Genomic DNA, 20,346 nt, shown 5'->3' with positions numbered 1-20,346 from the left:
GGATAAAACTGCAAAGTTGGTTTATACAAGGCAGAAGAAACTAATTAGGGAGGAACTATCCATCTTGAAAATCCAATTGGCAATTTCACAACCTTTGCAAAAATTCCTACCAACTCTGATGTTCCCTTTTCATTCTGGTCTACTCCAACAGTGTGTGCGTATGTGTGTGTCACTGTATTTGTGGGTATGTGAGGGAGAGGGAGAGAGAAAGAGAGAGGGAGCTAGAGATAGAGAGACAGACAACAGAGACATGGATTGATTTAGGGGAACGAGCCCTTACACAGTAATTTTCTAGTCTAAGTTTCTCTATACAGTCCAGAGACTGCAGCTGCCTGAAGAAGCTGGCAGGGGGCAATGGTGAGTCTAAATCCCTCACTCACCATTCTCATCCCAAGCACAAAGCTGGCTGAAGCTGAATGTGCTTCCATTTTTTTTTTTTTTCTCTGACAAATAGCAGACGCAGAGTCTTTTCCAGCCTGTGATCAGTGTGTTGGGCTACACAGGAAAGACAGACAGACAAATCCTTCTGGTGATTTTGCTCTTCTTCTGCGCCAGCAGCACCGTCAGTAGGCCCCCTTCCCTGTCTACTGTTGCAGTGCAGTGAATTACTTAACGCGTCTCTTCTAGCCATAGTCTTTGTGACCCCCACACAATGATTGGGTGGGACTAAGGGGTGGAAGGTTATGCATTGAATTGTGCCCCTCTCTGCCTGAAATATGTGTCAATTTAGCAAGGCCATAATTCCCAGTATTGTATGGTTCCTCCATTTTGTGATCTGATGAGATTACCTTTCATTTTGTGATGTTCTGTAAATCCTAGCCTCTATGACTATGGTTATGGTCCCATTTTGGAGTGAGTTGTCCGATATGTTAATGAGGCAGGATTTGGGTGGAATGTATCTTGAGTCACTTGCCTTATTAGAGTGTGTGTCTTACCTTAGTCACTACCTTTACCACCCTTACTCCTTACCATCCTTCACCTGCCGTACTGAAGTCACACCCTTGCTTGAGTCATGCCTTTTATCTTACAGGAGATAAAATGAGACAGAAGTGAGCAGAGAAGGGGGGGCACTAAGAAGGTGGGGGACTACCACCAAGAAGAGTAAATGGGAGCAGAGTCTGTCCTTTGTTCCTGGGACATCTGCACTGGAAACCTCCTAGACCAAGAGAAAGAGAGCTGTAACACCAGAGACGGCAAGAGAAGGTGAGAGCGGCAGCAGAGGAACAGCAGCAGGAGAGGCAGCAGAACCAGGAGACAGTAAAGTGGGCTTCCCAGCCACCGACTGAGAAAGCTGAGCACCTTTGGACAGGAGGCATGCTAGCAGAGTGGAGTACCTCTGGGCACTTGGTAGAGCGTGTTGTGGTTGTTGTTGTGTGCTGTTGAGTCGGACCCAACTCATAGCAACCCCTCCTTGGGTTTCCGAGGCAGTTCCCAACCTTCCTTCTGAGGAGTGGATTGTGGGTTTGAACCGCCAGCCTTCTGATTAGCAGTGAAGTGCCTTAGGTACTACACTACCAGAGCTCCCTTGTAGAGCTAGGCTCTCCAACTCTGGAGTGAGAAAGCTGAGCACCTTTGGACTGAAGCTGACTGGTGAGTGGGAGACCTTTAGTGAGAGACTGGCATACCTAAAGAGCTTTGCAATTCTTATCCAAACAGGGCATAGGCCTGCCTATGGGCACAGCTGGGAAAAGGCTGTCCTGACCAAAGAACTGTATCCTGAGTCTTTTCTGATCTTGAGTGGTAACCTGTTGCTTCCATAATAAACCACAGAACTGTGAATATGGTCTGTGTGTTCTATGTGACCATTGCCACAAATTATCAAACTCAACAAAGGAGAGTGCCATGAGAGAGATGGTTGGTGTCAGAATAGATAAAAAGGTTGGAAGATGGAGATATGCCTGACCTTCACCTCATAGGTTTCAGCCTTGGGCCGTTGTTGTTGATAATGATTTTCTGTCCCCCTTGTGAAGTTAGAGGAAGTCAGATGCCTCCACAGCAGTGTCATTCTTATAACCATAGATGTGTTTGTGGCTTTAGCATCTTCTCTTCCTATTCATGCTCATTCCTCAATGGACAGATTCCAGATGGAATTTAAACATTGGCAGTCCTGAACACAAATGTATACAGTGGTCAGTTTTAGAACTTATGATCCTTGGGAAGACAGGGTTTTATTGTTGATGAAACCATGAGATCAAGAGTCAAGGCCTGGCCTTCCCTCCCACTCTGATCCTGGCAATTTGGGCTACCACAGATAGACTACTTCCCTGCTTGGACCCTCATTTTCTTCACATGCATCTGCCTTTCCCCTATTTATCAAACCACTGTCCCCCACCTCACACACATGCACTGAAATACATGAAATCAGAATGATTACTATCCACAGCTAGGGACCATTTCTGAAGCTATGCCTTCTTAAGTCTGAACATCTGAAATTCATCTAAAATTAGAGATTTGCCATTTCTTCTCTTCAAGATCAAGACTAACTTTCATTTGGGAAAGGAGGAAGCTGCTTTTTTTTCTTGTGATAATTTCAGCACACTCCATCCTAGAAACTAGGGAGTGGGCCAGATGACTTTTTGAGGCCCCCTGAAGTTCCAATCAATTTTATTCCTAAGTGAAAACAAAGGAGAGAGGGAACAGAGTAAAATGCTTTGATCAAGCAGTATTCCATAGTTGGAAGGCCTTGGCCTGTGAGCCATTAGCTGGAGCCCCAGTGGTATCTAGTATTCATGCTTCCCTCCAGTGTAACACCTAAGCTCTCCGTGTGCAAAGCACTTTGTGAAGGTTAATTAATTTCCACAGTTCCTGTGGGAGGCTGGCAGGGTAAGTTATTGCTAACTACATTTCACCTTCTAGTCCCTGAAAATTATCTATAAAGGCCTCTTAGAACCTAGGTATTTTAATTTTTTTTATTGTGATTTGAGTGAGTTTACAGAGCAAATTCATTTTCCGTACAGCAGTTCATACACATTTTGTTCTATGATGTTTATTCCAATCCCCATAATGTAACAGTTCCCTTACCACTTCCTTCCTGTGGTTACCTTTTCCCTGTGTCCTTTCCTGTGCATTCCTGCCCTCTGAGCTATCTCCTTGTGCAAATACTGCCCGTCTGATCTCCCATAATTGATTGTTCTAAGAAGTGTACATACCTAGTGTAAACAGTCACCTTATATGCCTGTCAATTGTTTGACTGGAAGCCACAGGAATGAGTTTAATTCCAGGCCCAAAGGATGACTAGGGACGATAGTCTCAGGGAGTTTTACCAGTCTCTATGAGACCAGTGAGGCTGATCTTCTTTTTCTTTTTTTTTTTCTCCCCAAGATTCTGAAATATTTTACACATTTTTTGTCACATTCTATCTAGGATCTCCTGCACTGATCCCTTTCCAAGTGGTTGACAGTGATAGCCAGTCACCATCAAGTTCTTCTGGTCTCAGGGTCAGTAGACTGAGGTTCACATGGTCCACTAATTGTTTCCTAGGTCTTCTATTTACATTTGAATCATTATTTCCCTGTCCTTCCTGCCCACATATTCCATCCTCATCACATCCCAGCTCCCCAACACCTCAACACACATACGTACACACATGCACACATACACTCATACACACACTTATAGTCATCTGTAGAGAGAAGGCATTTGCCACAGTCAGACACACTGGATGACATTTTATCACAGGGTTGGACCTGGGTTTTCATCCTGGCTTTCAATAGGACTCATATTTCCAGACCCATCACTGCCCTTACACCATCTTCAGTATAACTTTACTCCTTCTTCTCAGCTGCAGAAAACCTCCCTTGTCTGGATTCAGCTTTTCTTAACTTTTCCCCTGAGAATTCTTTCATCTTCTCATTACCAGAGCAGGCAGCTCCCTCCACTTGCCTTCAGCCAGGACTTGCAGATTACATGATTAACTGTCAGATCAGAAGCCAGAAAGGGGTCCAGCTTCATGGTACATGTTTTTTTTTCTGCCTATTTCTTAACTCTGTGTCACTTTAGCATTGGATTTCATGTTCTTAGATGCTAAATTTCTGGTATGAAGAGAGCTTAATGTAAATTTAAGTTATTTGATCCAAAATGATACTTTAAGAAGGGCTCAACCAACACTTTCTAATGTTGATAGGGATGTTACAAGTCTCTCTTTCTACAATGAATCTTCTCTATTGAGCCACCCCAGGATTTTGCTCTTCTGCTTGTCTTCTGTCACCTAATGTTTCTCCTTTTCTACACATGTCTTCACACCATGTATACCAAGGTCTCCTATGATTTACCTCCAGTTTCTATTTATCCCTTGACTTGTCTCTAAAGGAATTATAGAGCAGTGATTTTTTTAAATGAGGTTCATAGGCCTCTGGAGATTCACAGAGAACTCATTTAATTGGCATTTATTAAATTTATTCTACCTGCTGTGCTAGACACTTCCACATACATTATCTTATTTAATCCTCACAAATTTCTCTAAAATTACCATCCTGATTTTTCAGATACAGAAAACATCAGGCTCTCTGAAGTATGTGACTTGTCCAAAGCCAAAAGGCTTGTAAATGTCAGAGCCAAGACTTGAACCTGCATCTTCTGACTCTGGGTCAAGTAAACTCTGAGCCAACCACTCTGTGACCACAGGAGGTTATGACCTAGATTACCCTAGAACATGCTAGAGGATCTATCTAGCCATCATAAGGAAAGAGGAAGGAGAGGGGAGATGTTAGTATTTATGACTGTAGCTAACTTTGGCTGACTTCTCCACACATTTGTCTCTCTGTTCCATTGAGAACTCATATCTCTTACCCTCCCTTCTTTTTCATCTACCTCTTTTCTGTCTCTCCCTTCTCTCATAGCTCAAAATAACTGGGGTGAGATAGCAGAGAATGAAAGGATTAAATAGGCACTACCTTGCTAACCAGAAGGCTGGTGGTTCAAACCCACCAGCCACTCCTCGGAAGGAAGGTTGGGCAATCTACTTCTGTAGTGACTGGGAAACCCAAGGAGGGGTCACTATGAATCGGGTCCGACTCAATGGCACATAACAACAATAACAACAACAAACTTTGAAGAAATATTTTGAGAATGTATAATAAAAGATAAGTTGAATAGTTCTGCTCAGGTGTTGTTGTTGTTGTTATGTGCCATCGAGTCAGAGCCGACTCATAGCGACCCCTCCTTGGGTTGCCGAGGTGTATCACTACAGAAGTAGATCTGTCTTAGAAGAAGTACATCCAGAATGTTCCTTAGAAGCAGGAATGGCCAGACTTTGTCTCTTATGCTTTGGTCATGTTATCAGAAGGGATCAGTCCCTGGAGGAAGATATCATGCTTAGTAAAATAGTCAGTGAAAAAGGGGAAAACCCTCAACGAGATGGATTGACACCGGGCTATCATTGCCTCAAGCATAGCTATGATTGTGAGGATGGCACAGGACCGTGCAGTGTGTTGTTTTGTTGTACATAGGGTTGCTATGAGTTGGAACCAACTCTATGGCACCTAACAACAACAGCAATTTTCTGAACAGTTGCCAGATAAATTAAATAATCTAAATCAACATTGTAGATTATTTAGCTTACATTCTGATTGAAAATTTCAAATATCAACAAAACTTGGAAGGTCATTGGGTACAGTGCATTACCAACTAGGGTCTATTAAGATAGTGATAGGCTAGAAGGATGGACAGAAACTAACAAATGTAAAAATCTAACCAAATTATGTTTGATTGAGATGTTGCTCTTCTGCCAATGGCAGAAGCAAAAAGTGAAGCAGGCATGACTCAGTAGCACCATCTTTAAAACAAAAGCAATCATACAGGCATAAGATTTAGAGGGCTTTGTTGACAAGTAAGTTCAGCATTTGTCAAATCTGAAGTGGCTGCTACGAACAGTCAATGCAGTCTTAGGCTATGTGAATAGCTATGTAGCATCTAAAACAAGGGAGGCAACAGTCCAGCTGTAATCTACACTAATCAACATTGGACATTCAGTTTGGGACATTTTGCCTTGAGAAAGACAAATTAGAGCCTATTCAGAAAAGAGTGAAGAAAATTGTGAAGGAATTTGTCACCCCTACCTCTACCACCCCCACCCTTGTGCAAAAAAAAAAAAAAAAATCCATGTGTTAGAGGAAATGGAGAGGCTTAGCCTAAATCCGAGGTAAATGCTTGAAATCTTGATGCTGTTCTCAAAAATATGAAAGGTTTTTGTGGAAAGGGACTAGGCCATGGAAAGACAAATTTCTATCAGCCGGAGAAGTCCAAGATGATAGAACTGCTTAGAGAGGCAGTAAGTTCCCCATTGCTAGAGGTTTGATGCCTTTGAATAGAGGTATTGGTGAAGAATACTGAAAATACCATGGACTGCCAGAAGAACGAACAAATCTATCTTGGAAGAAGTGCAGCCAGAATGCTTCTTAGAAGCCAGGATGACCAGACTTTGTCTCATCTACTTTGGGCTTATTGTCAGAAGGGACTTGTCCCTGGAGAAGGATCTCATGCTTGGTAGAGTAGAGGGTCAGCAAAAAAGGGGAAAACCCTCAACAAGATGGATTGACACAGTGGCTGCAACAATGGGCTCATGTATAGCAAGGATTGTGAGGACGGTGCAGGACCAGGCAGTGTTTCATCCTGTTGTACATATGGTTGCTATGAATTGGAGCCAACTTGATGACACCTAACAACAACAACATAAGTGTTACTAACCTAGTTTGCATAAAGTCTTGATGGGAATATAGTAGCAAGGATTTTAACACTGGGAGATAAAATTCCCATGGGATCTAGTGTTCTCCCATTATGGTTTATGGGCTTCTGAGTTTGGTACCTGAAGACTTAAATACTGTTTTTCAGCTTTTCAGACTTAATGTTTTGAGCACAGGCCCTTTGAGTGACATAAATGTTAGAGGTCTGATGTCTGGCTCTGGTTGTTCATAGCCTAGTTGAGACAGCATAAATCCAAATGAAACAGTTGTTTAAGGCTGTTCAATATGCAATGTAGACTGTTCAAATGAAGACATAAAGCGTCTTAAGAGTTCAGAGAATAGGTCATTGAGAGCTGTAATAGAAGGGAAAATCTTCGCAGACAAGACTTCAAAGTCCATGTTGGTGTGCACCAGGCAACGTGAGTGGCTTTGGAGATGATGGTAACAAAGATGTACCGTGTATATAATAAGCAAACATGATTAGTTGCCTCTTTCTTTTGATGGCAGAATATGATGTGCCCAGCTGGACTGTCACCCGCCATATGCACAGATCTTTTAAGAGTGTCTCTTTCCATTATTGCTCTCACAGCCACTGCAGAGCTCCCTGCAGATGCAGGCTCTGGGCTCTGCAGCTCCTGCTTGCACACAACCTGTGTCTCTAATGGATTGGTCTGACAGCTTTTATTGACCAAGCCTTCTGTTCTTCAGCTCCCTGCTTGCCTCTGACCCTTTCCAAACTCAGCAGCCCTTTTTTTCCTCAAATGACAATCCTCTTGGCCTTGGAGAATACTACCCCTTGCCCTCTCTAGCCGTGATAATAATTATGATAATAAATAATCCTCTTACATTTGTTTGGGGCTTTGAGGTTCACATCCATTCTCTGGTTGGGCTATCATATTAGTACTGGGAAGAACATAGGGCCAGTGCTACCCTGAGATGTGAGGAGGTCAGATCACTTGCTCAAGGTCATACTGAGGACATGAGCTGGTTCTGGGACAAGAACCCAGGTCTTCTGACCCCTGAGCTGTTGTAGCGAGAATAGCACCATAATTCTCCTCATTCCCAGGACTGGTGTGTCTGAGTTAGGCTTAGCATGAGTCAATCAGGAACCTTGTCTCTTTGGTGTTTGTGTTCCCAGTGACCAGCACAGTGTCCAATCCATAATCAACACTTTGTAACTGTCAAGTGAATGAGTGGATGACTAAATAAGGCCCACAGGATTATGATCCATATGATTACAGAGAAATTCATCTCACCCACAAGACATTTAGGTTTGGGAAATCTCCCAGGTGGCCAGCTCTATTGAAAATCATTTTCAAAGGCTTGCTTCCATGTCATGAGTCTGATTTGGCCAGGACCACTGATGCTTACCTGGAATCCCAGGGCTGCTTTGGAGTAACCCAGCTGTGTGAGGAAGGGCTAGGAGGAGACACCATTCCAGGTTACATCTGACTTCCCTCTGTTTTTTTTTTTTAGTGGTTTGCAAAATTTTTCACTTTGAGACAAGAAAATTGACATGTGAGTGTGAAAAATACAGGGTTTATTAATTTAATCAAATAAAACCTGGAGCAAATTTAATATAATACATTTAATGATGTTAGAGAATTAATGCCCTACATGGTTATTAGGCATAAATGGTAAACACTTTATATGAATGATTGTAATTAGTATTGCTTTAATAGAGTCAAATCAATTTTTAAGTGTCTCTCATCTCACTTTATTAGTTCTCCAGCATTTATATAGTTGGAATCAATGTCTAAACTTTTCCTCGATATCATTTACCATCTAGTATCTGAGTTTCTTCAAGCACAGAAAGATAATTCCAAGGACCAAAAGAAGACCATTTGCTTTCTGAAAGTTCCTTCAAACTGTATCTATTTCTGCCCCTAAGCATTCTCTATCAAACAACATAGACCTTTTTGTTATTATTATTTTATTTTCAAAATTTTCTTTTATTCATTATGGAGGAGCTGAGAACAAAAGTAGGAATCCCAAACACTTACTAAGAAGAGATTTCTAATTCTTATCCAAAATGCATTTATTACATCAGGGATATCAGAACATATCAGGAAAGACTGTGCCCAAGTTCATGGGGTCCTTAGTGGACGGTCACTTTTGTTGATCAACACCGCAGACCATTGCTACACAGTTGGTCAAGCCCAGGTTTCAGAGCCAAGAAAGGAACTCAGAGGCTGGTGGTCTGATATGAGTGCCCCTGACCATGGACACTCATACCTGTGTCTGTGTCAATCTGTAGACCTGGAAGAATGTCACTTAAATTGGGCCCTGGCTTCTGATTCATTACTCAGTCCGTGTGCATGGTACAATTGTTCCGCCAGTAGGTGAGGAAGGGGCAGCAAAGTCAGATGTGGTAAAACCTCAGGCACTAGGTCTGGCACTGGATTAGAGCCTCACATAGACATGGGAGGTAGGAGTTAAAATGACAGAGTGCTCCTGTGAATGAGTACATTTCCATCCTTTATGTTTTGTTTTCCAATCTTTCAAATCATCTGAGAAGAGGTCCCTCAATTATCAAAGTCCCTTGCTTGAATACAAGGCTAGGTAAGTTTGCTATTGTTTGCATTTAAAATACTGTTGTTAGGTGCCATTGAGTCAGTTACAATTCACAGCCACCCTATGTACAGCAGAACGAAACACTGCTTGATTCTGTGCCATCCTCACAATTATTGCTATGTTTGAGCCCATTGTTGCAGCCACTAAGTCAATCCATCTTGTTGAAGGTCTTCCTCTTTTTCACTGACCCTCTACTTTACCAAGCCTGATGTCCTTTTCCAGAGACCGGTCCCTCCTAAGAACATGTCCAAAGTATATGAGTTTAGGATGACAGGTGCCAACCCTTTGGGTACATGTAGGTACTACACGATCAACGTCACCCTGTTCACTGGAGCCTGGAATTCCTTTACCAGGAGATGGAGAAAGGATAGGGAAGGCATCAGAAAGAGAGCCTTGTACTGCACAGTCAGAGAAAAGGTATAAAAATGTAATTGCCTGGGATGCTAATGCTTTGGTATGACAACTTCTAGTTTCAGTTCAAATGCAAATATCTTATCCTTCCTATTTGAATTTGGAGTATTAGAAGGAGGATCTATTACTGGGAGAAAAGTGAGAATGGAAAAGGGAGGTAAGGGTTCTTGGGGATGACCTACAAATCTTGTTCCCATGGCTATTTGTGTCTGTATAGAAGCAGTGTACCCAGGCATTTCCTTCCTGTCCTATGGGGCTTTTCAGAGTAGGTAGAAGACACTGAGAATGAGGATGAGGACATGTGATTATCATTAACAGCTTTTGAACCAGCCCTGCCCTCTTGCCATTCCTGACTATGGCCCTGTGCTTGAGATAGAATGAGAAGTTGGACAGGTCTGGCCTCCTTCCTTTATGGTGGGTAATATGGTAGTCGTTGTTATGTTTGTCAAGGAATCTTTTGAGAATCTGCTGAGAAACATGCATCATATAAATGTCTGGACACTGTATCAGGGAGAGTTTTCTGATAGTACATGATCAGCCAGTGCTGATGTGGACAGAGAGAGAAAGAATCCAAAGAGATACAATATAAATCAGGGAGCCAAACAGGAAATAAGCTCACATGGTCCAATTTGTACTATCTTCAAGCATAGAAATCACTGGGTGTCTTAGATTGGGTTTTCTAGAGAAGCAAAATCATTGAAATTGTGTGTGTGTGTGTGTGTGTGCGTGTGTGTAATGGATGCAGGCCATACTCTAAAGAAAACTCCCTTTCAACTGAGTGACTGCTCATAGCAGATCTCATCATGGAGGTGATTAATTATGTCAGATCTCATCATGGGGGATGACTGCATCATTACTGCTAAACCACTTAGAATCATGGCCCAGCCAAGTTGACGCACAACCTTAACTATCACAGTGGACAATAGGAATGGAGTGTCTAGTCAATGCCAAGGAGCTTGGTGTTGAAATAAAGCAGAGTAAAAGAAGATGGGTCTAGGGAAATTTCTTTGAGGAGCATGTAGACCATCTGGGAGTGATGGCCAGGAGACAAAAGCAGCTGGGGCCAAGGAGGGACAGCATCCTGGCTGCTGATGAGGGATCATGTGGAACCTACCAGCAGCCAGAGTAGGTTCCACTGAGCCACTGTAACCTGTAGCCCTGTAGGGTCAGCTAATCCTGAGGAACTGATTCCTACAGCTTTGGCCAACCCAACCCACACAGTCAGCCTATGTCCCACAGCTCCCAATGGTGCTCTGATGTTTGAGCTGCAGGAGTTGCCACTGTGGGATAAGGGAATCTCTGTGCAGACCTCATCAGACTCTCCTTTCACCACCTCTGTAGGAAAATTGCTGATTATGATGAAGAAATCCAGCATCTCTATGAAGAGATGGAACAACAAATCAAAAGCGAGAAGGAGCAGTTTCTCTTGAAAGTAAGTATCCATTCCCAGACTTGGTTCTGAGGGCCACATTAAATATCAACTATTCCATAAGATTCACTCCTACTGCTCCTCACCCCCAGTTTAAAATTGCAATACCCCCACCCAAGGCACTATTGATTCCCTCTTACTCTGCTTTATTTTTCAAAGATCTTGTCACCGTCAATGGTGGCACATAATTTTCTTATTTGTTTTTATTGACTGTCTGTCTCCTCCTACTAACTGTAAGCTCCACAAGAATAGGGATCTTTATCTTTCACTTCTAATGTATATTCAGGAGCTCTGGTAGTGTAGTGCATAAGGCACTTGACTGCTAACCAAAAGGCTGGTGGTTCAAACTCACCAGCCACTCCTCAGAAGGAAGGTTGGGCAATCTACTTCTGTAGTGATACCACCTCGGAACCCAAGGAGGGATCACTATGAGTCCAATCCAACTGGACGGCAAATAACAACAACAACACAATGTATCTTTAGCATCGAGAACATGTCTGGAATATAGTAAGTACTCAACAGATACTTATTAAATGAATGGGTGAGCAAATGAATGAACAAGTGAATGAATGAAGCAAATTAATGAATGAAATAAGCAGAGCAAAAGAAGCTTCTCTGAGGAGCATGTGAACCATCTGGAAGTGATGGCCAGGAGAAAGAATGGAAGGATAAGGTGCATGCTTTACCAGGAAAGGCAGCCTTAAGATTGGATCTGACATTGAGTGGACTCAGATCTATCCTGCCCACTCACATGCATCAGCCCATTCCACTCCAGGCTCAACAACTGCTCCAAGGGAACATTTAAAAAACAAAACAAAACAAAAAAACACTACCCTCGAGTGGGATCCAACTCATAGCGACCCCTCTTTGGGTTTCTGAGGCAGTATATCTAGAAGTAAATTGCCCAGTCTTCCTTCTGAGGAGTGGCTGGTGGGTTTGAACCTCTAGCTTTCTGGTTAGCAGTCAAATGCCTTAGGCATTACACCACCAGAGCTCCTAAGGAAACATATTGTTGTTGTTGTTGTTGTTTGCCATCTAGTCAGCCCCGACTCATAGCGACCCCTCCTTGGGTTTCCGAGGCAGTATCACTACGGAAGTAGGAATGCCCAACCTTCCTTCCGAGGAGTTGCTGGTGGGTTTGAACAGCCAGCCTTGCTACCCCTATTATCCTCTTAGACACTTAGAAAAATTAAAAACAGATGAAAAGAAAATTCCAGCTTTCTCAAATACCATGGGAGAAAATTTAAGACTTATATCCCTTATTCCCAATCATATGGCTCTTACTTAGCCATTTACCAGCCTTGCTGTTTGTCCTGGGAATGAAAGACTGCTGCAGTCTTCTCCTCTACCAAACTAAACAGGGTTCTTTCTGACAAATATTCATAAAAGAAAGCTCTAGAAAACTCTCTCTTATTTAGTTTTGGATTATCTACTTGGTGGGTTATTAGCAACCAGTCTTTGATCTAGAGTGGTACCCCCCTCCCCCCCACACACACACTTGGCTCTCAGCACTGAGCCTGGCTATTATCCCAACCCTTTTCCCCTTCCTTAATCCAGGTTGATTTGAATCTATTTTTGATTTTATGCTGCCTCGGGTTATCCACACTACTGCTCCATTTATTATCGCAGATGTTTTCAAACTGAGAGGGACTCAATGCTTTTCAGAAAAAAAAAAAAAAAAACAGTCAGGTTCTCTAACTCCTAGAGCCCTCTGAAGGCTTGTCAGTGTTTCCAGACCTTCCTTCTGTGTGGCCCTGACCTTCAACACAGTTGAATGAATATGCAACAGACAGAATTCACACACTCCTCACGTGGAAGACCCAAAATAGTTTTCTGAAGTGGCAACCGTTTTGGCTTGCAATAGGAGGGCCACCCTCTTCGTCCCATAGATTCTCTACAGAGTGAGCCTGAGCTCAGCCTGGACTCCTCAGTCTAGGCCAGGACTACATACAGGTCAAAAGTCCTAGCTAAAGAAGGATGTTTCCAGAAGCAAAAGGTGGGCCAAGGCATCGGGGGGAGGAAGGTTGGAGGAAAAACTTCAAAAACAAATTAGTATCCTATAAGGTGGTAAGTCCACGAAGCTGAACCCTGCTCTCCTATCCCCTCTTCTCCTTTCTTCCTTCTCCATATGAAATGCCTTTAAAGCTCAGTGCTTAGATTTATGCTTTCTGCATAAACATGGAAACTGTGTTCTATGACTTTGCTGGGGCTAGCTCCTTCATGCCAGAGGTACTACCAGGACAGAGCTGCCTTGGGAAGGAGTCATTCCATATCAACAGCAACCCCAGGGGACTCTGGTAGTGAGTTATATGGAGGTGATAATAATTTCTTCTCTTCCTGTATATTTTTGCATCTCTGTTCTGCCTTCAGGCAAGTGGAGGCATTTTTGTGTGCCACCTTGTCGATTCTAACTCAGTGACCCCATAGGTCAGAGTAGAAATTCTCCATAGGGTTTCTAAGGCTGTAATCTTTATGAGAGCAGATTGCCAGGTCTTTTCTTCCACAAAGCTACTGATGGGTTCAAACCACCAACCTTTCAGTGCTTAACCACTGCACCACCAGGGATCCTTGAAGGAAGTATAGGTAGATATTTTTGTTTCTATTCCATGGACAAAGAAATAGGAATCCAGAAGAATGAAGTGGATTTTCCAGAGTCACCCAGCAAGTTAGTTGGGCAAGATCAGAGTAGAACCCAAGTCTCTGGGCACCCAGCTATGGGGCCTTTTAAACAAGACCTGACTCTTTTGAGTCTATGCATCCTGGTCACCCAGGCACTTTTCTCTTTATCCCACAGCCATGTCACTTCACACCTGCATCATCAGGGCCTCAGCCTCCACCCTGCTCCCTCTACTCCCCTCCTACCCCCCAGTGCTGAAGCACAGTTCTAGGGTGTGGTATCCTTAGGGAACAAGGCATTGTTGGTGAGGAGGAAAGGAGGAGAGATGGAGGAGAGGAGCAGGGACATCATGAGGAACAGGGCTTGGAAAATCCTCAAGCTCAGTGGGAAAACAATGAAGACTTAGACACAGAGGAGAAAGAAGTAACACCTTTGTGTTTCCAGAGCTAGGGAAGTTTAAGGGATCAAATGACAGTGCCCAACATGAGACAGAATATTCAAGTTAGAAGACAGCTCAGAGGTCATCTCCCCCTCCTATCTTCCAGTTTACAGATGTGAAAACTGAGGCCTGAGATTAAACCTCAAACTCCTGTTTCTCTGACCAGTGCTCCCCAACAAAGTGACACTATCTCTTTGGGGGTAGAAGATGGTGTGTGGGCATAATCAGGCTTGGAGGGAGTCCACGTCACATCTTACTGAGCATTTACACTGTCTCTGTCTCATCTCATCCTCACTAACAGGGCAAGCAGGGCCCTGAAGCCCTGGGATGTTGTGGGAATGGCCACAAAGTCTAAAAGGATGGGCCCTGCCCCCAAGGCTCCTGTTTGATGAGAGATGTGCCCTTGGTCTCTGCTGGAAGGCTATTGAGTAGGTTTAATGTGAGAAAACCATCTCCAACCCAAGTACATCTGGGCTTCACGTGTCCCCTTTCTGGCTTGGCAGGACACAGAGAGGTTCCAGGCTTTCAGTCAGGAGCTGCGACAGAAACTATTATCTAAGGAGCAAGAACTGGAACAGCTCATCCAGAAGCAGAAAAGGGTATGTTTTGTCAGTGTCCTCAGAGTACCTGCCTCATCATTTCCATCCTTTTCTCTGGCTCTTGCCTATTTTCCCTGCCATTCACTTACAGACTGTGTGTATATATATATATATATATGAGTTTTTTTAGTTTATATATATATATGTGTATGTGTGTGTGTGTGTGTGTATATATATATATATATATATATATATATATATATATATATACATATCTCCAAGAGGAACAATTTAGCTGTACAAAAGATAGCATTAGAAATCACATGTGACTCCAAGATAAAGCCTTTCATTCTCCAGGAGCAGAGGTTTAACTTGGCAAAGTTGCCAAAGACTCCCCATGAGATGTCTGCAGACATTTTAATATAATTATATCCAGGATCTCCCAGAATGCTGAAACTTTGTGTCCTACATCCTGTAAAAGGAGAGAAATGCTACAGTACAAGAGACATTGTCTAGTCATGGATATTTTGGGGGAAGCTACAGACAAGTTAAGGAGCTCTGGTGGTGTAGTGGTTAAAGCATTTGGCTGCTAACCAGAAGATCAGTGGATCAAACTCACCAGCTGCTTCATGGGAGGCAGATGAGGCAGTTTGCTTCTGTAAGGATTTGCAGCCTGAAACTCTGTGGGGCTGTTCTACTCTGTCCTATGGGGTTGCTATGAGTCAGAATCAACTCGATGGCAGTGTTGTTGGTTATAGACAAGTTTCTTCCCTCCAGGATGGCCATAGATACCTCCAGTTAGAAGAAGATCTTAAAAGGCCGATTTGTTCATCCTTTGTCTTCCCACAGCTGAGTGAGGTCCCTCAGTGTCCTTTGAGCCTGCTCCCAAACCGTGCAGATGGATGCAGACAGCAGTGCTCCTCTCTGATGTACCTGAGCCTCCAGGAGGCACGTTGGGTGGTGCATGGTGCAGGGCAGTGCCCATTGTGGCTGGGAAGCCAGGAAGATGGGCCATCCAGGCAAGTTCATGCTCAGCGGCCTTCTCTTCAAAGCAAGGGCTCATGGAGGAGAGGAAGCAGGACACCACTGGGCCCTGTTTTGTTTTGTCTGATGCCGGAAGGAGTCCAGCCCTGGACAGACACAGATACATTGCTTTTCTGTGAACAGAGAGGGCTGTTTTTAGCAACACATTAAAATATGCTTAAAGACACACCATGCTAAGACTTAAGACTGTTACATTCCTGCTGCTACTGAAGCTATGGATTTTGGTTTATTTCCTTCTCCAGCAAGGTGATTTGAACTCCAGGAACTGCCAACTGCCTTCTCATTCCCCCTTCCACAGTTGCACCTGGCTTCTACTACTCTTTCTCCTACTCACTATTATGCATTAAGTTCTTACCAATTAGATTTATCCCTCAAATGAATGATTGCCACTCAATTTAATTACTGCATGCTTGCCTGATTACACAGGAGCCTCTTGAGAATAGCACAAAATTCCTTGTTGTTGCTTCCTCCTCCCCTTACTGGACGCATTCATTAGACTAAATTTATTATGATATATTTGCCTCGGTTGAGTCTTCCTCTGGTAAGAGGATTGGAAGCTCTGCAAAGCATAATTGCCAGCTAAGAAAAGCTGAAGTTATCAAAATGCAGGGTTTTTTTAAAAGTTGCTTTTGGGACATGAGAAAGAGTATATATTCTGTTTGACCTGTTTTATCTATTTCCTAAGAATTCCCAGGGTTTCTGGCTACCATATGAAGCCTCTGTGGGTTAAAGGAATTGGACTTATTTAACTGAGAGAAGAAAATGGAATAAATAAATTTTCTATCAGTACTCAAAATTGAGAAGGATGATTTTATGAAGAATGCCACTCAGCTGTTCTCCATCTCCACAAAGGACCAAAGAAAAGAAATTGACCTAAAGAACAAGAAGAGGAATTTAGGTTAGATCTCAAGTCTGTTATGACTTTGGGATGAAAGACATAGATGGACTGTGAAATTTCCTCTCCTGGTGGTTTTTATGAATGGTGCAACTCACCCTGGACTGTTTAGAGGTGCTATGCAGAGATAGTGGAGAGATGAAGATATGTTCTGAAAACTCCTTCTGGCTACAGAAGTTTGAATGTGAGAATTAAGAAGCAGGACAAGGCTTGAGGGCAGTGAGAAGTAGCAGTGAGCACCCCTGCTCAACCAGTAGGAAAAGCAAAGTGAGGCCAGGCAGGCCAGCCTGATGATGGAGGTTGCTCATCATGCCCCTCTCCTCCTCTGTTCCCCCAGCTGGAAGGCCAATGTATAGCCCTGCACAATGACAAGCATGAAACCAAAGCTGAGAATACCAAGCTGAAACTCACCAACCAGGAGCTGGCCCAGGAGTTGGAGCAGACCTCCCGTGAGCTACAGGATGCTCAACAGCAGCTGGAAAGTCTCCAGCAGGAGGCCTGCAAACTGCACCAGGAGAAGGAGATGTGAGTCTGGCCTTGGTGCATCTCCCCTGTTGTCCTCCAGCTCCATCCTCTGCTGTGGGCGGTATCTCCTATCACAGAGACACTTTCTCCTGCCTGTGAAATAGGGATTTGGGCTTACTGCTCCCTGAGACCCCTTCCAACCCTCTTCTATAATTCTGTTGTTGATGTTGTTGTTATGTGCTGTTGAGTCGAACCTGACTCATAGCTTCCCCTCCTTGGGTTTCCAAGGCAGTATCACTATGGAAGTAGATTGCCCAACCTTCCTTCCGAGGAGTAACTGGTGGATTTGAACCGCCAGCCTTCTGGTTAGCAGTCAAGTGCCTTAGCCACTATGCTACCAGAGCTCCTTTTATAATTCTAGTCTTCTATTTTTCTAGAAGACTACTAAGCAGGCCAGACTGTGCCAGACATTACAAAAGATTGACATGAACGATCCCTGTCCTCAGTAAATTAATTATGTGATTAGAAAGACATTATTCAACCAACAAATATAAAATCTTCTGTGAGCAAATGCTGAGTTGAGCAAACAGACTGTACATGGATTAGTCACAGAGACTATAGAGAGAAGTAGGGAAGGCTTCTGAGATCTGCATTTGATTTGATGGAGCCTGTTACAGTGCAATGGAATCTTTACTCCAGCTCTTCTCCCTCCTCTTTTTTTTTTTTTTTTGATGAGCATTCCTCGAATTAGGTTGTGTGGCCCAACTGGTAAAAATTACATCTCTTAGTGCCTGGTTTGCTGGCAACCTGTTTCTAGTGGCCAGTAGTTGGCTTCTTCTTGCTGTTGTTGTTATGTGCTGTTGAGTCACATCCGACTCATAGCACCTCTCCTTGCGTTTCCAAGGCGGTATCGCTACGGAAGTGGATTGCCCAACCTTCCTTCCAAAGAGTGGCTGCTGGGTTTGAACCGCCAGCCTTCTGGTTAGCAGTCAAGTGCCTTAGGCACTGTGCTACCAGACCTCCTGCTAGGCAGAGGCAAACCTGAGGAAGGATCAAGGGGTGGCTCTGTACTTCAACTAGAGGAGTCACTGAGATCAGACGTTTGTCTTGGGAGCATCAGGCTTTGAGAACAAACACACTCAGAGCCCAGAAAGAAATATCTCACTTGTTTACTTCTTGTTTTTCTATCCATTCACTTATCCAAATCCTTTTGGCCATTTGACAAACATTTATCAAAACCCACTCTATGCCAAACGCTGTGTTGGGCATTTGACATACATTATTTCACTTGACCTTCACAAGATCCCAGTGTGGCAGGTGCTATTATTAACAACTTCAATTGATGAGTGAGGAAACTAAGGTTCAGAGATTTTAAGTAACTGTCGCAAGATACTACATGTTAGACATAGTCGGCTGATCTTCCCCAGAAAATATGTTTTTTCATAAATTTTAAGTCAGTCTGCAATGCATCACCATTTCTCTTTCTTTCTTCATTGCCATTCCATGCTGTACCTTCCTTTCTTCCTTTTCTCATCAAAACATGGATTTTTCTCCATAGAGTATAATCTTTTTTTTTTTTTTAAAGCAGTAACCCCATTTTTTTCCTTTCCCCAAACCCTGGTAACCAGTAATGTACTTTTGTCCCTATGCATTTACCTAATTTTAAATATATACAATGTTTTTTATTATGTTTTCAGTGAAGGTTTACATAGCTGTTTAGTTTCCCTTTCAACAACTTCTGTACAAATCGTCTAATGACATTTTTTTTTCAAAGTGTGTGAACACTCTCATTATTCCTGTTCTGGTTGTTACATTTCCATTAATCTAGTTTCCCTGCTCCCTTACCATCTCATCTTTGTTTTGAAGTAATTGTTGACCATTTGGTCTCGTATAGTTGATTTTTTTAAAGCAGCACAATACTCATGTGCAATATTCTTTATTTTATGAGCTAATCTGTTATTTAGCTAAAAGGTGACTTTGGGAATTTGTTTTGGTTCAAAGTTTAAAGAATATCTCAGAGCTATAGTCTTGGGGAATCCTCCAGTCTTAACTGGCCCAGTAAGTCTAGAATTTTTAAGAAATTGAGGCACTGTTCCACCTTTTCCTACCTTCCTATCGGTATCCTTCTATTGTGTGCATGGTCAGAAAGGTCGGTGGTGGTAGCTGGAAACCATCTAGTTCTTTAGGTCTCTGGGTAGATGAGGCCTTGGTTCAGGCAGACTATTAGTTCTGTAGAATAGGTTTTTCTTTGACTGTTGGGTTTCCTTCTTTCTCTTTTGTTCCAAATGAATTGTTATTGCTGTTCAGAATATATACAGCAAAATAGACACCAAATCAGTAGTTTCTACATGTACATTACAGTGACATTGCTTACATTCTTTGAGTTGTAAGACAGTTATCTCTCTTGAGAGTTCTCACCCTCTTTTTCTGATTTATTCCTTCCTCACTAACATAAAGTCACTGCTCCCTTAGTTTCCAGTCTAATCTTTTGAGTTGCTGTTGTCATTTGATCCCATATAGATAGATCTTGAAAGTACACAATGCTGAGAGCAGGTATGCTTTACTAATTAAGCTAAACTATTGTTCTTTTTTTTTTTTTTTTTAAAGAAGACTTCAAGTGATTATTTTTGATCTAAGGTTTGAAGATTATCTCAGGCAGTAGTTTCAGGGGCTCTTTCAGACTCCATGTCTCCAGAAAGTCAGTGATTACACAGTATTTTTCCTTTTGTGTCTGGCTTATTTCACTCAGTGTAATGTTTTCAGGGTTCATCCATGTTTAATGTGTATCAGGAATTCCTTTCTCTATATGGTTGAGTAACATTCCATTGTATGGATTGCATATACTGCATTTTGTTTATCCATTCATCTGCTGATGGATCTTGGGTTATTTCCACCTTTTGACTATCGAGAGAGAATAATGCTGTTGTGATCACTGGTGTGCAAGTATCTGTTTGCATCTCTGCTTTCTAGTCTCTTGGAGTGGAGTTGCTGTATTTTGAGGCAATTGTATGCTTTACTTTTTGAGGAACCACCAAACTATTTTCCACAGTGGCTGCACCATTTTATATTTCCATTGCAGTGCATAAGAATTCCAATTTCTCCACCTTCTTTCCAACTCTTATAATTTTCCTTTCCTTTTTTTTTTTTTTATAACACCCATTCTACTGGGTGTGACATGCTATCACATTGTGATTTTGATTTGTATTTGGTAGCATAGTGGCTAAGGCACTTGATTGCTAACCAGAAGGCTGGC

General features: G+C 42.7%; 1 protein-coding gene across 1 annotated transcript in view; it reads left to right on the top strand.

Moving 5' to 3' along the window:
- The window catches only part of CRACR2A (calcium release activated channel regulator 2A), a 134,630-nt gene that overhangs the window by 40,181 nt on the left and 74,103 nt on the right, over positions 1–20,346 (top strand). The window contains exons 5-7 of the mRNA XM_007937072.1: positions 11,007–11,097; positions 14,654–14,749; positions 16,966–17,153. Of these exons, the coding sequence (XP_007935263.1) occupies positions 11,007–11,097; positions 14,654–14,749; positions 16,966–17,153 (375 nt within the window). The remainder of the gene's footprint in view (positions 1–11,006; positions 11,098–14,653; positions 14,750–16,965; positions 17,154–20,346) is intronic.

This window comes from Orycteropus afer, unplaced genomic scaffold (genome assembly GCF_000298275.1).
Source record: "Orycteropus afer afer isolate SDZICR_OR568_19922 unplaced genomic scaffold, OryAfe1.0 scaffold00040, whole genome shotgun sequence".
NCBI classification, from domain to species: Eukaryota; Metazoa; Chordata; class Mammalia; order Tubulidentata; family Orycteropodidae; genus Orycteropus; species Orycteropus afer.
The sequence above is the reverse complement of the archived record's forward strand: the minus strand, read 5'-3'. Positions and strand labels throughout refer to the sequence as shown.